General features: G+C 40.0%; 1 protein-coding gene across 1 annotated transcript; it reads right to left on the bottom strand.

Annotated features, from left to right (window-relative positions):
- Positions 1 to 2,417: 2,417 nt before the first annotated feature.
- On the bottom strand, positions 2,418 to 13,114 carry nmur1a (neuromedin U receptor 1a). Its single transcript, XM_047587600.1, has 3 exons — positions 12,922 to 13,114; positions 7,467 to 8,399; positions 2,418 to 4,857 (listed from the first exon to the last, which is right to left on the bottom strand). The coding sequence occupies exons 2-3, from the start codon at positions 8,383 to 8,385 to the stop codon at positions 4,472 to 4,474; spliced, it is 1,305 nt and encodes a 434-aa protein (XP_047443556.1). The 5' UTR covers positions 8,386 to 8,399; positions 12,922 to 13,114; the 3' UTR covers positions 2,418 to 4,471.
- Positions 13,115 to 14,074: the final 960 nt, after the last annotated feature.

Genomic DNA, 14,074 nt, shown 5'->3' with positions numbered 1-14,074 from the left:
ATCACCACAAGTTGTCAACCGCTCTGTGAAGGGGTCCCATAGGACTGTGACAGCTGGAAAACATAATTAATAAGGAAGTGGGCACATGCTGTCCATATTGAAATACAGTCTCTGCATTAGGGGGAACTGTATCACTGACAGTGAGAGCGATACATTGCTATTCAACTACTGAAATTTGTGAACTTGAGGTGTCTACATCTGACATCAGCTACTCTTTTTACAGCTCCATTGTAGTGTAATGTAAAAATAGTCAGTTTTAACAAGACCATTCAATTATTAAAGGGCATTCCTGTCAGTGAATATGGACAAGCGCCAGGCTCGTGAAGATGCCTCCTCCTTAGTGAATGCTATGTTCTGCTGGGATCAAATTAGCCTGTATTTCCAGAGTGTGTTTACTGTCCACCCACTGTGACAGTCACAACATAGCTGGAGGAATTGCTGCAGGTTTTCATTTCCTGATTCCACTTGCTTCTCCACCCTAGCAAGAGAAGAACTCTACAAGTGTGGTTCAGTACTGCACTTGATCTGACATCCTTTAGCACATCATCCCCCAAAACAGCATTTGACCTCAGGGTTTCAGACTGTGGGGAATGTAAACCAGCTATTTAACAAAAAAATGTGGTGTTTTTTTTTTTGTTTAGTTTTGTTTTTTAATAGATTTGTTCAAATCCTTATGTAAATCACTGAGAAATATCAATGACACAAATAAAATAAGCACTGTATAAAGCAGAAATCCACTTCTTGATCCGTTTTGGCCTGGTACACCGCACACGGCATCATATTTATAAGACCTCCTCCATTCATAAGGAGCGACAATATTCATATTTATAAGGAGGCCTTGACCTCTAACTTTTTCAGTTATATCACAGAGGAAAACATCAAGGTTGCACTTGTTCCTTGTTCCACAGTATTTTGTGGTCATACTGGTGATGATGATGTTTGTAAGGCCTGTGGAAATAACAAGACAGGAAAAGAGGTGCGTTCATAATGTTGTGCCACAATTGTGTAACTTCAGCTTTAAAAATTGTGAAAACAAAAGGCTTCAGTGGACTTCTGACTTCAATAACAAAGCAAAATATGGAGAATAGTGTTTTTTTTCTCCCAATAAATGACTTTCAGCCAGTTTTTGGGGGGCAAACATGTATTGATTAGTTTGTCTTGAGCTTCAAGTGGATGTCTTTCAAATTGATCCTCTTGGCACAAGACAGTTTAACTTGTGGAGCCGTGAGGATATGATGAAAACAAAAGGATTTCATAATGGACCACCATGAAAGGTTCAGCACTAGAATCACTATGTTTGTACCATCCATCACCATCATCAGATTTTTCTTTACTGTTGTGATCAGGTACTCTAAGGGATGCTTGTGAATCATCCATGTTCAGTCTTGTTAGAGTGTAAATAATGTCTGAGCCACAAGACACTGGGGAAAATAGTTTTAATGATTTATGACAGATTCTCTTCTACCATAAGTGAAATATTGCCTCTGCCACTGTCCAGACACAAGGTAAAATGACTTGAAATCTCTTTTCTATCAAGTGTACAATCTGTTTCTGTTTACACAACTTCATACATGTTATATACTAAGGAAAGCAGCCCATTTAGACTAGTCGCATATTCATAACCTTGAAAAAAAAACAGCAACACGTACAGAACACTTCTACACTGCTGAACCTTAAGAAATATTGCGCTGTCTAGCAGAAAACACAAACACCAACATGAGCACATTTTTGTTAACTGAACACGACAATTTCTGATTCAGAAAAGTGAATAATTACTGTACATATGGTGTAATTTACCTCTTGCATGTAGGATTGTGACATTAAAACAATAAAACATTCACAATGCCATCATGTTTATCTACAATGGTAACTATGGTGTGTGTTTTTTTTTTTGTCGTTTTTTTTTTGTATATTTTTTACACAGTTTTTATCATGCATTTATATGGTCGCTCTAGCTGTGACGCCAACCTTTTATTCGCCTAAAGCAACACAACATAGCCTGTCTCATATCACTCTAGTGCATTAAATGAATCTTGGATGTAAGTTAGAGTAGTGAGTGCAACAAACACAAAATCAGCAAAGACAACAAAGACAAAGCAGCTTTTCTTCTGCCTAGAGCATGGTGTCAAATTCATTTTAGTCTGCAGGGCCACATTCAGTCCAATCTGAGGGCTGGGCCAGTAACATAACAGAATAATAGCTTATACGTAACAACAACTCCATACTTTTTTCATTTGTTTTAGTGCAAAGAAGAACAAGTTAATTAGGAAAATTAATACATTTAATAAACTGTAGTTCAAAACAAAGAAACTAAGTTTAATTTGGGCACATTGATGTCTGCTGTTCAGTCCTGGGTCTGTTGTGTCCTGTCCACTTTTCTTTCTAAAACAGTGGAAGGTAATTTCATTAAAAAACTGCAGTCTTCTATGTCATTTTCACATTTTGCAAATTCATGCTGATGATTAGACCCTCTGGTGGGCCACTTTTGGCCCGCATGCCGTATGTTTGACACGTGTGGTCGAGGGCAAGAGGCATTGACGGTGATGTGTGTGGACACCTGATGTTGTCAGGAGCATTTTGTGTCACGACTTCTTGTTGCCAACACACAGTGTGGTGCTGCTTTTTTTACGCATTTATCCAAGTTCACATTTCTCCCTAAAGGGCTCTTTGATTTCAAACTGTGACATGGATTTTCTCCTGTACAAGCACTTTTTGCAAAGACAGACTTTTTCGTTTTCTGAAAACAACAACCATTCATAATTCTGCACATGGTGCCAACTTCATATTTAGTGCCTCTGCAAGATGTTTATGTTCATGTAGATGTTTTCGCTGTCCAGTAATCTCCCACCAATCTCAGGACCAAAACATGTATGTCATGTTGGCTGGTGTCATGTGACATCTATTGCATGTATCCACGATATTGGAATGAACTCCCAGTTCCAGTCACTTTCATCTATGACTCTACGAAGTTCTTCTTCACAATCTTTTTTGATTTTATCAGGAGACGTCTCAGTAAGATGGGAGACTGAGCTGTAAATTTTAGAGACATGGCCTGTCTCCTTTGTAAGAGTCAGTGACTGAGTTAGGTGGGATTTGGTGGGAAAGAGGTGCTATTTGATTTAACAAAGTTACTATCCTGGAGGTATTGTAATAAGTAATTTTGGATGGTTACATTTTTTTCATAATTCATTGAATCTAGCAAAGACATTGGTAGTATAGAGGTCCCTTAGCCTAACTAAGCCTGAACTCTCCCACAGAGAAAAGGCTGTATCTGTGTCGTGAGGGAGGAAGAGATGATTATTAATACGGATTAGACAATCCCTGGAGTCCAAAAGTATATCTAAATTGAACCCATATTTTAAGGGTGGAGACGAAAAGGCATTTTTGATGTTAACAGAGCTAAAAGTGAAGTAGAACAGGATTTAGCTTCCAGTTTACACCTGTTTAATTCAGGTTCCTGGATCCAGAGAGTCAATTCGTGTCTGTTAGCAGCCCAATAGTAGAGTCTTAAGTTAGGGAGTGACAAACCACCTATGGACTTATGCCTTTGTAAAAACTCTCCTTAGTCTTCTGTTTCCATATATAAGATGCAATTTAATTTGTTTCCAACCCAAAAAAAGGAATTGGGTAAAAAGATTAGCAAAGATGCAGAAAACATGAAAGCGTGTTCACTTTGACGCAGTTCACCCTGTCTGCTATAGTTACATTGTGGCAAATTATTCCACTTTTCCAGATCTGATTTAAGCTTGTGTCGATTAGGGGTGGAAAGTTGTTAGCTTATGGCAGATATGCATACCTAAATACTTGAAGCTGTTTTTAGACATTTTAAATGGGAGAAACACATCGGGCATCCAAAGTTATTTACAGGAAAGCATTCACTATTTTGAAAAACTCAGCTTATAACCCCAAGTCCCTTTTTAATGCTATGCCTAGCGTGCTGTCTCAGGTCAGCTAGGTTAGCAGACAGCCTGTTGGAAAGTTTCGTTTATGCCTCCTTTAGAAATAAAACGACAACACATTCATGGCGTTTGCTGCAAGTGCGGCTACAAAACCACAAAATGTTGCACGGTGCACATGGTCGTTTCAGTGTGCAGTCCTCTCCTAAATACGCACCAGTGTACAATCAAAATCAGGCAAAATGCAGGGAACCTGTTTTTAAACTATTCTTACTCTACCTGACAAACTTTCAGTGTCTTATACCATCAGGAAATAGTTTCATCATTTAAACGCTGTCTGTTGTTCAATCTGAGTCATTGTAAGGGGCATTCTAGTTGTAGCATTAAGGCAGTATGAAAGACTTCCCAGGTGTGTTCAGAATAGTTCATGTAGGTGTTTTAAGATTTCGACACTGCAGACTATTTCAGGAAACTCTTCCGCTAAGACACGTTTAGGGATTTTGCTGATACACCTCTTCAAAGCTGGACGTCGATGCCACTTGATGGATACACTGACTCAGACCAGAGCATTCTCTCTAACATGAAAAAGTGGTCTCTTCTTTTGTTCTCATTTCTCCGTTGTCCGCCTTGGCTTCAACAACACCGGCTCCGTTGCCGAGCGGCGCATCGCTCAGGGTGCTGCGAAGTGTCACCCGTGTGACACTGAGTGAGTGTTTCCTCGGAGTGATGTGATGCGGCCTGTGGCACATTACCTCCTTGAACATTTCTCTGAAGCGCGTGGACATGAGGTTGTACAGGATCGGGTTGACTGCTGAGCTGAGGTAGAAGAACACTCCGGAGATGATGTGCACGTACTGGAAGATTTCCCGGTGGTCGTCAGTCCAGTCACTGATGAAGCTCCACATGAGGCGGTCAGTGTGAAACGGGGCCCAGCAGATGGCAAAAACCACGACCAAGACAACTGCAAAATCAGAAAAGAGAAAGGGAGAAACACACAGGGGGAGGATCTTAATAACGCTGATTGATGTAGCCGGCATGTCTTCTCAGTTTTTTAATTAAATTGTCCCTCTTGGGGATGTGTGTCAGCGGTATAACATCTCAATATTTGTCCTGGACTCTTGGCAGCTGATCTGCCCATCAGGGGTTTTACTGATTTGATAGAGTAAGAGCCTCTGTAGTGACAGAATATAATCAAAGGGAGAATGAAGTAATAAGAAAAGTGCTCCAAATGCCATTCCACATTTAGTGGTTTGAAAATGAACTGTGCATTTTGCTTCAGCGAGACACAATCCTGACATTGTGACTCTGACATTTAAATGTTATTTTGTAGCAGATTTATGTTGAAAAACTGCACTAAAAGAATGCAGTAATGACAAAGTCATGCACGCATGCAGTAATGACAAGGACATACATGCAGTATATCCGTACAGCTTCACCACTTCCTTGTTAAAATTGGAGAAAAGTAAAAGTGCATTCTTACACTTATACCCGCTGAGGTGCCTCTTATCTTTCTTAAGTGTTGTCTACACACTTTGCTCTTGGTCAGTTAAGCCCTGCACACTTCTGAAGAGATTCATTTGCTGGAACCAGGCTCTGGTTACCTAGGCAACTCTTTTGTGTATTTCCCACCCGAAACAAGCTGCGATTGTGGCAGTTGATATGAATTCTGGTTCAAAAATTTGCCCAGGCCTTTACGACACAAATTAGTGGACCTTGACATTTGAATGACTTGCACTACAGAGTCTGTAGCTACTGCCTTCACACAAATCTGCTTTTCCTTTCTACAACTAACTTGACAAATGCGCCACACACATTAATTGCTGACTGGGTCAATATCTAGGAGCCTCTCAGACTGTATGGCAGGAGGTGACGCTTCAGAATGTCGCATGTGACACATCAGACGTGTGACATTGCTTTAAATGTCAATGTATGGAGTTATGAAGTGTTTTTAATGTCATGTGGTATTTTAGTATATAAAAATTATTGCCTTAATGCTATCAATGCCTCTTCTTGGCAGCGGGGACAGGAGCCGCCGACTTTATCTGTGCTTCTCTGACATTAAGCTTTTCAGCCTTTCACACGTATTGATGAAAGTCCAGAGTGAATTCTCTGCCCTTTTATAAAACCAATTAGAAACCTTGTAGTTTCTTCGTGAAGTATTATGGGAAATAATTACGTAAGTTGAGAAGTCAACAAATAATATCTGAATTTTAGTCATCCTACTTGTGTGGTTATTTATAGTTTTCTTTATTTCCTGTATTTTATTGTTCAAGTGAAGGATTCAAGGAAATCTGTGCATATGCAACTTCAGAGAGCTATTAAGTCAGCGCCACTGCATTATATCAGGATAAGGTATAGAATAATGCCTAGATCCTGTTTTTCCAACATAAAAGACTTCTTTCTCTACATTGAGAACACACGACGTGAGCTATGACTTTTAGGTATATGACATTCTCTTTTATAGAGAACTAATATTATGGCTAATATCTGCCCAGTTGGTGCAAAACAATCGCGTGCCCACGCACAAATTTCCAAACCTGAGTTTAAAATCTCACAAATAAATCAATTAAATGTTGCAACTATTTCACAATCTCTCATGAGGTTGCGTTTGCAGATGTACATCGTGCAGGCACAAAAGATGCTGCCAATAGAAATACACCGTCTTCAAAGAGACATGGTGGAAAAAGAAAAGATTTTTTTTTTTATTATCAAATTTCATGATATTGTGCTTGCCTTTCAGTCAAATGCTATCACAAGCAATGGTTAAGCATCAGAAAAAAATATATATTTGGAGGAAATTTGATGCCACAAAGATTTGGATTTTAATAACATATCGAATGGAATAATAAACTGATTCCTCGAAATGATAAGGCAGCTGTAACTGACTGCAGGTTTATTTAGGAGTAAAAGCCATACAACGATAATAATAATAATTTTAATTTAATTTAGATACAGGCATGATGCTTTTGAATAATATAAAAAACATCAGTACATGATTGCCTTTTTAATGACAATGATGAAATTGAGAAAAGTATAAAGCTCTTGCTTTTAAGAAGCTGTAATCAAAGAATACTTGACATTTGTGCCCATTATGTGGACTTAATGGTGGAACTGTTCAGCTCTCTTCCTAAGTTTTGGCCATTTTCAATTCAATTGTAATAATTGAAATTATGCTAATGAAATGCCATTTAAAAAACATATATATACACAAGAATAGAATGAGCTATTCTAGTGGGAATACAGGAACACTAGCGCAAAGTATTATTATTAATAGGTGAGTAATAGGCTGTAAAACTTCTGAGAACATCTTGACCTGATAACATTTCTAAGCTTCATGAAGGCTGTATCATTAAATATGGTATTTAATAAAATACAAATTAAAAGCTATGCAGAAAATTACAGGTCAGCTCGATTGGCAAGAACTTCTGAACATGCATTTCTTTAGGTGGCTTCTTTCTACTCTGATGCCTCCATTAGGCTCTAAACATCACGGGTTTCCTTAGAGGTGAGTTGAGATAAGAATATTTTCTAAGATTAGAAAAGTTATAGCTTTAACAGATCAATACTCACACAACATTTTAGTGACTTGCCGGCGACGAGCCTTCTGCTGCTGTGTACGGATGTTACAGAAGCTGTCCTGGCCAAAGCCCGACTTTGCCTCCATTGCTTGGCGCATCTTCTCATGTTTCAGCTGCAGCCCGATGAGCATGTAGAGCACGCTGATTGTGAGCATGGGCAGAATGAAAAACAGCAAGGTGGTCACCTGAATGGTCAGGTTGTACATCCAGCGTGGCTTCACCAGCGTGCAGATGGCAGAGTCGGCGATCTCCACACTCGTGTTCCCAGCGGGGCCTGCGGAGCGGCTTTGGAGAATGTAGATCCCGTGCAGACTCGTGTTGGGCACAGCACACAACACCGACACCCCCCACACCGTGAGAATGACTCGCTTGGCGTGGGTTCGTGTCACCACATACTTTGCCCGGAGTGGGTGCACCACGGCAATGTAACGTTCCAGGCTCAGAGCGGTCACGTTGAGGATGGACGCCAAGCAGACCGTCTCGAATATGAAGGTTTTAAAGTAGCAGCCCGCCTTCCCCAGGAGAAAGGGGTAGTTTTGCCACAGCTCATACAGCTCTAACGGCATCCCGAGCAGCAGCACCAGCAGGTCTGACACAGCCAAGCTGAACAGGTAGTAGTTAGTCGGCGTCCACATGACTTTGTTGCGTGCGATGACAGTGCACGTCAGCACATTCCCCAAGACGCCTACCAAGAAGATGACCAGATAGATGAGGCAGATGGGCAAGAACACAGACGATCGACGGGGACCCAGGTACTTCTCGAGGTACCCTTCCTCCGTCAGACATGCGTCGTCCAGATCAACGTGGCTGCTGTTCATGCCAAGGGTCACGTTGGAACACTTTTCTTTTGGAGGACAGAGCCACTCTCCCTTTTCGCCGGTTGCGTACGAAGAGCAGTTATAAGCTGACATCTTGCTGAGGTTCACTATGTTGGAAGAGTTAGAAGAAACACTTAGGAGCATCAAATGCCACTGGCAACACTTTATAAGATAACCAAGGAAACTTCATACTGTACTAACTCACTCCAAATTAATCAAGTGCTGCTTGAGAATATCAGTCAGTTATGTAATTGCTAGCTATTGAGCATATATGAATCAGAATAGCAAGAGAAACCTCATTAATTACCAATGACATTACTTTATATGTTCGAGCCTACTTGAAGAAAATGACGGTTACTTTATGCTTCATTTATCAAACTTTAGACATGCTAACATGGGGGAAACTTGACTAACAACTTAACTGTTTCCTAAACATTTAATTTCCGTAACCAATTAAGATAAAACCCAAACTCCACATGTTAGTTTACTGCCTTCACTGATGAACTACTATTGCTGTACAAGTTTCAATCCATTTATTCAGACATTTGGAAACACTCATTTGAGTTTGGTGTCTTTCCACACAGCTTATTTGCAGATGCCCGTGAAGATACGCAAAGTTCAACAGAGATCCAAGTTCCGAGGACCATTGTTGTTATGCCCGTGTCATCAGTGAACAAGTAAAGAGTTGATTCTTCTCCATCAATCCACCAATTCCCAACTCTTTATTGGATAAGCTGTTATTGCTGTTTCTGCCAATGACTTTTCTGACAGTGAACAGAAGATTGGCTGATTGAATCAGCTTGAATGGCCATCTGCTTTCTTCCCACACAGAAGAGCTCGGCATCTTTCAAAGCTTTGCACTGGTGCTTCAGTTAAATATGCTGACTGGTTTGGAAAGTAATTTGTGAGGAATCATCACTGGAGAGATTGTTTTGTCAATGTTTTGCCAGCCTCTAAAATACAGAGGAACAAGCTAATGTGCAGGAAGAGGAGCTAGAGAATGGAAACTTAAACCTTTCAGACTTTGAAGCAAAAGGCTAGTGCAGTTCTGAGGTTTTATGAGGGGCACTCAGCTAGTTGAACCTGCTGATTTCATGATTCACATTTCTGGCTTCTAGCTTTTACGATTTTGGTTCACTCTCAGCACGCGCTCTGTTTGCACTCTTTTTAACCCTCCAGTTGTCCAGAACGAAAAACAAAAACAAAGTAATTGACCAGTTATTGAAACATTTCTCAAGGACGTAGTGGAAATGAGAATCCTGAGAGTGTGTATTAATCCAAATGAATGCTACTGTAGCTCCATGTTTATACGGTGTTTAGGCCAAAAACGGGGACACAAATGCTCTCACCCATGTTGTAAGTGCTACTGAAGCAACTAGACTTTAGGCCAAAGCTTTTTGTTTGAGAAGTGAAATGTCTTCAACAAACAAGTAAACCTAGTTGCCCTCATTTTACTACTTTATTGGGGTCTGGTAATACGTGTTAGTTCTGTGCATGATAATGGAGCTCTACCAAATCAGATATGTAACATGGGAATACTCTTGGGAATTCTTTGTTGGTTTGTTAGCTTTTTATAGCTTTTGTTGGCATGTTTTGAGGCATACCGGGAGTGGAAAGCTGCTAATACAGTATTTAGCATTTCTTTAAATTGTCCTTACTGTGGAAATGTTTCAATAAAATTAGTCTAGTAGTGCAGCTGGTTCCAAAGGTACTCTTATTATTATCGTTATTACTGAAGCTCTGTGAGTGGAGCGTGGGATTGTTAGTGATTGTGTGGGGCTGCCACTCACCATGTGAATGGCGCGCAATACATAATATACATAATATGATGTATGATGAATGCCATTGTTGCTTGTTGTTGCATTGTTGTTTTTTCTTGCAGCATTCCGCTTTATTTACTGTTTGTACTCACGGCACTGACTTTGTATTAATGTGGACCCAGATGTGGGTTTTAGAGTTACATGTTTGACAAAGTATACACAACTGTACGTCTCAAGTGTTTGTTCAAGCTGAAACCAATTTGAAGACCAGCAAGTCAGTTTATGGCAATACAGCTTTGTACAGTTTGTATCGTGCTACAGGTACTGTAACTTCAATGTGACTAAGCAAGATTTCCCTCAAGTGCCTCTGAGGGAGGGAGTACTTGTACTGACTTCTTCCTGCATGGACCACATCTACCAATCGATCCAGGATAACACCATTGTTTGCTCATTATAAAGAGCAGGAACAAATCAACTGGTTCTCAATGCCTGCAGTATCTCCCTGAGAAGAGAAGAGTATCTGCTGTACAAAGGAACATGCGCCAGAAAGCAGCACTTGATTCACTTGGTTTTCCTTTATGTCATTGAACTCAACAAAGGCAACAAAATGTCAAAAATACTTGATTTATTATCGTCTGACGCAAGATTTTGTAAAGCTTTGTAGGACACTACAATGTCCTAGAAATACCTACGTATGTTATCATGACCAAACGCATTCCTTTGACCAAAAATGTAAAATGTGTCATAAGATTTACGTACGTAGGATTTTCAGATAGCCTCCTAGGCCAGATAAGGCGACTGTTTAGATAAGATGAAAGTCTTGTGTCACATGATGATTTTAAATTAAGTGTTTTTGATGTTTAATTGGCTTTTTAGAAGTTTAATGGAATAAAGGAAAACTGACAGGGGGACTTAAATTGGACGTAAGATGGCACATTTGCGTTTCCTTTTTTTTATTACAAGTGAGAGGTGGATAATGAGAATGACAGGAAAGGCTTTGTTGTCCGCTACATATCTATGACAAAGTCAGACGTCTTCTCTATTTCCATTTTTAGTTGTTGTACTATCTAGTCGATCAAGATGTGAGGATAAAAAAAAGTGTTTTGTTACATTAGCATTTTCTATGGTTTTCAAAGACAAAGATATGTTTGAGGTGTATAATGGGATAGGAAATAGAATCTATGGAGATTTAATGGTCCACGTATGCTTTAAATAAGCACAGATTTATCATGTATGTAGAGAAATCTGCATATAGGATTAACAGAAAAAGACTTCCTCCTGGGCAAATAATGTTTGCATAATTCTCTAATTAGTCTCCCATATAGAGCAAATGCTAAGTGATAAATAATGAAACATGACCGCATTGGTTTATTTTCTCTCGTGTTAGATAATTGCCATCCATCCCCGAGAGTCATGGCTTGTTCTTACCTTAAATCAGTAAAACAAAGTCACAGCATGCCTTGTGCTAAAACTAATAGAAGGCTGTGGCTTTCCTGGAAAGCTTAGGAAACTGTCACACTGATGGAAATCTTTCAGGTAAGATAATATGTTATCGATCTTTCGGGGGGAGGTCTAGCCTCTGCTTTTGAGGGAATCAGGAATAAAATCAGGACATGGGTCTGGAATAAAATCAATCAAAAAAGGGTTCACTGCCATGCAAATATATGGAACCAGTCTGAAACCGTTTACGCTTGTCACATCAAGAAAGGAATCCATCATCATCTGCCAGCCTTTGACGGATGTCACATTTATTTTGTCCCCAGAGTGCTCACATCAATGTTTTTTTTTCTCGGGCACGATGCCATGAATAATCCAAATCACGTTTGAGTCACATGAAGCTGTCTTGAGGAAAGTCAACGGACTAAAATAACGTACTGCACCACTAATGCCAACGTGCCGCTGCCCTGCTCCTCAGACATGTTGTTTTCTCTGTAAGCTTAAGTGGGTTTAAACAAACGAATTGTGTGTGCAGTCTTTTCAAGAATTGCGCTGAACCCAAACTGAGAAATTTCTCATTCTCCTGTGATCGTCTAAAGCTCTCATCAAGTATTCTAAAGCTAGCGTTAAATGACACGCACACATATTTGAAGCCACTTGAAGCACCGACAGCACTAAATCTACCTCTCTCTTCATTCTTTGCGAGAATGTCGCATCTTTCGTGACTTCCACCAGGATTTTCTTTTCTAATCCATCCATTCCGTCTTTTATTCACTCCTCGCTTGCTATTATTTGCCCTGCTTACTTTTTGTTTTGTTATAAAACTGGTGTTACTCTTAGGTGATTCTCAAATTAAGTTTGCATTATAAAAAAATAATAATAATCTTTGTTAGTTTTGGTCTTTTTATATCTTTTGTTGGCATATTAATTTGAGGAATACTGCAAGAGCTAAGCCTTTAAGTGCTTTCCCTTGCAGTCCAGCTATATTCAGTTAGCCACTGAAGAGAAAGACACCACTTTGGTAGATGAAGGTGACGCGCTAACCAAATATTAAATTACAGCCCCGGGATTGTAGCCTGCTCCATGCACAGGTATTAAAGTCAGTGAAACCTCCAGGCATGCACAGTGTTGTAAAATAAATACGTGTTGTTTCAACAGGATGTAATTATAATCTGTATTCACATAGTGTACATTTATAGTTGATGATGTTCATGTCATAATTTTAGAACATTTTAGAATTACTTTAGTCAAAAATAACATTAACGCTGACAAAAGGGGAGGTTAACTAGAAAAATATTAGCTCTGCAAATTGGTGGATTACTGTGACCATGAGCTTTCTGTATTCCCTATACTTCTGAGGCTGTTAATAATAATTATATACATTTTATCCCTGATAAATGCCTGGCTTTCAAGAGATTAAAAATCTTCTTACCTCCAGTGTTTATCTTTGTGTTATTCCTTGGTGTAAACCCAGATTAGTGTCTTGAGTGGGAACAATGTGCTGCTCTCTGAGTCCACTCTCCTCCTGGTCTGTCGCTCTCTCCTCAAGCCTCACTCACAATCACACACATACGTGCATACAGTACACACACACACACACATACACACACACAGGCACAGACTCTCTCTCTCTCTCCCTCTCTCTATTTTTCTGTCATCCTCCCTCACCTAAACCCTCTCACACAAGTATAGACATTTAAAAATGCATTTCAGCGCAGCCACGCACCATGTCATTATTCCAATGTGCTTTTCACACAAAGACTCCCAAATGCACAGAAGTGGAAAAACCATCACAAGCCCGTGTTGATCTTTCCCGCCTTAATGCTGTAGGCTGCACTTTAGATAAACTGCATTGTTTTGCCACATAATTCTCTTGCGCCACGTGCAGACGCTGATCTGACAGTTGGGTTGTGCTAGCGGCTCCCGTACTGCACTCCCACCGCAATTAGGGATTAATTTATTCTTCTCCTTTATGCGGGCTGACATATCTCAGTCGTGGTGAAGTAGCTGTACAGGGATCCTATCACTCTGGTTTTACCGGGTCTCCATTGGCTCCCAGCATGTCATGAATGGATTTTAAGATCTCACCGATTGCTTTTAAAGGCCGTTCATGACCGTGGTCCAAGTTATATCGCCGCCCTTTTAGCACCATAAAGGCCGGCACGTATTTTCAGATCCCCGGGCGGAGGTCTGCTGTCAGTTGTAGCCCGGCTGAAGACAAAAGAGGACAGGGCATTCACAGTTAGGGCCCGACAGCTGTGGAATGATCTGTCTGAGGAGATCAGGTCAGTTGACTCTGTTATCTCCTTTATCAATCTCACTTAAAACATGCTTCTATCTCCACTCTTCTCCTCGTGCAGTTGCAGACGTTATTTTCCTTTCTTCACTTTTGATGTTTTGCATCTGATTGAGGGAATACGCATTACAGGAAAGACAGTAAAGAATGCAATGCATGGTCACCTTGTGGAAAAAAAATAAAAAATAAAATGCAATTAACGCAGCTAGTGGTCCCAGACTCATTCACCCAAAAGCAGCAGGATCTAAATGGTAGAAATTAGTCTTTGACCAATTCTGAGTTCATGATT

Source organism: Mugil cephalus, chromosome 6 (assembly GCF_022458985.1).
Source record: "Mugil cephalus isolate CIBA_MC_2020 chromosome 6, CIBA_Mcephalus_1.1, whole genome shotgun sequence".
In the NCBI taxonomy this organism is placed as follows: domain Eukaryota; kingdom Metazoa; phylum Chordata; class Actinopteri; order Mugiliformes; family Mugilidae; genus Mugil; species Mugil cephalus.
Note: the sequence above shows the minus strand (reverse complement) of the source record. Positions and strands in the feature narration are given on the sequence as shown.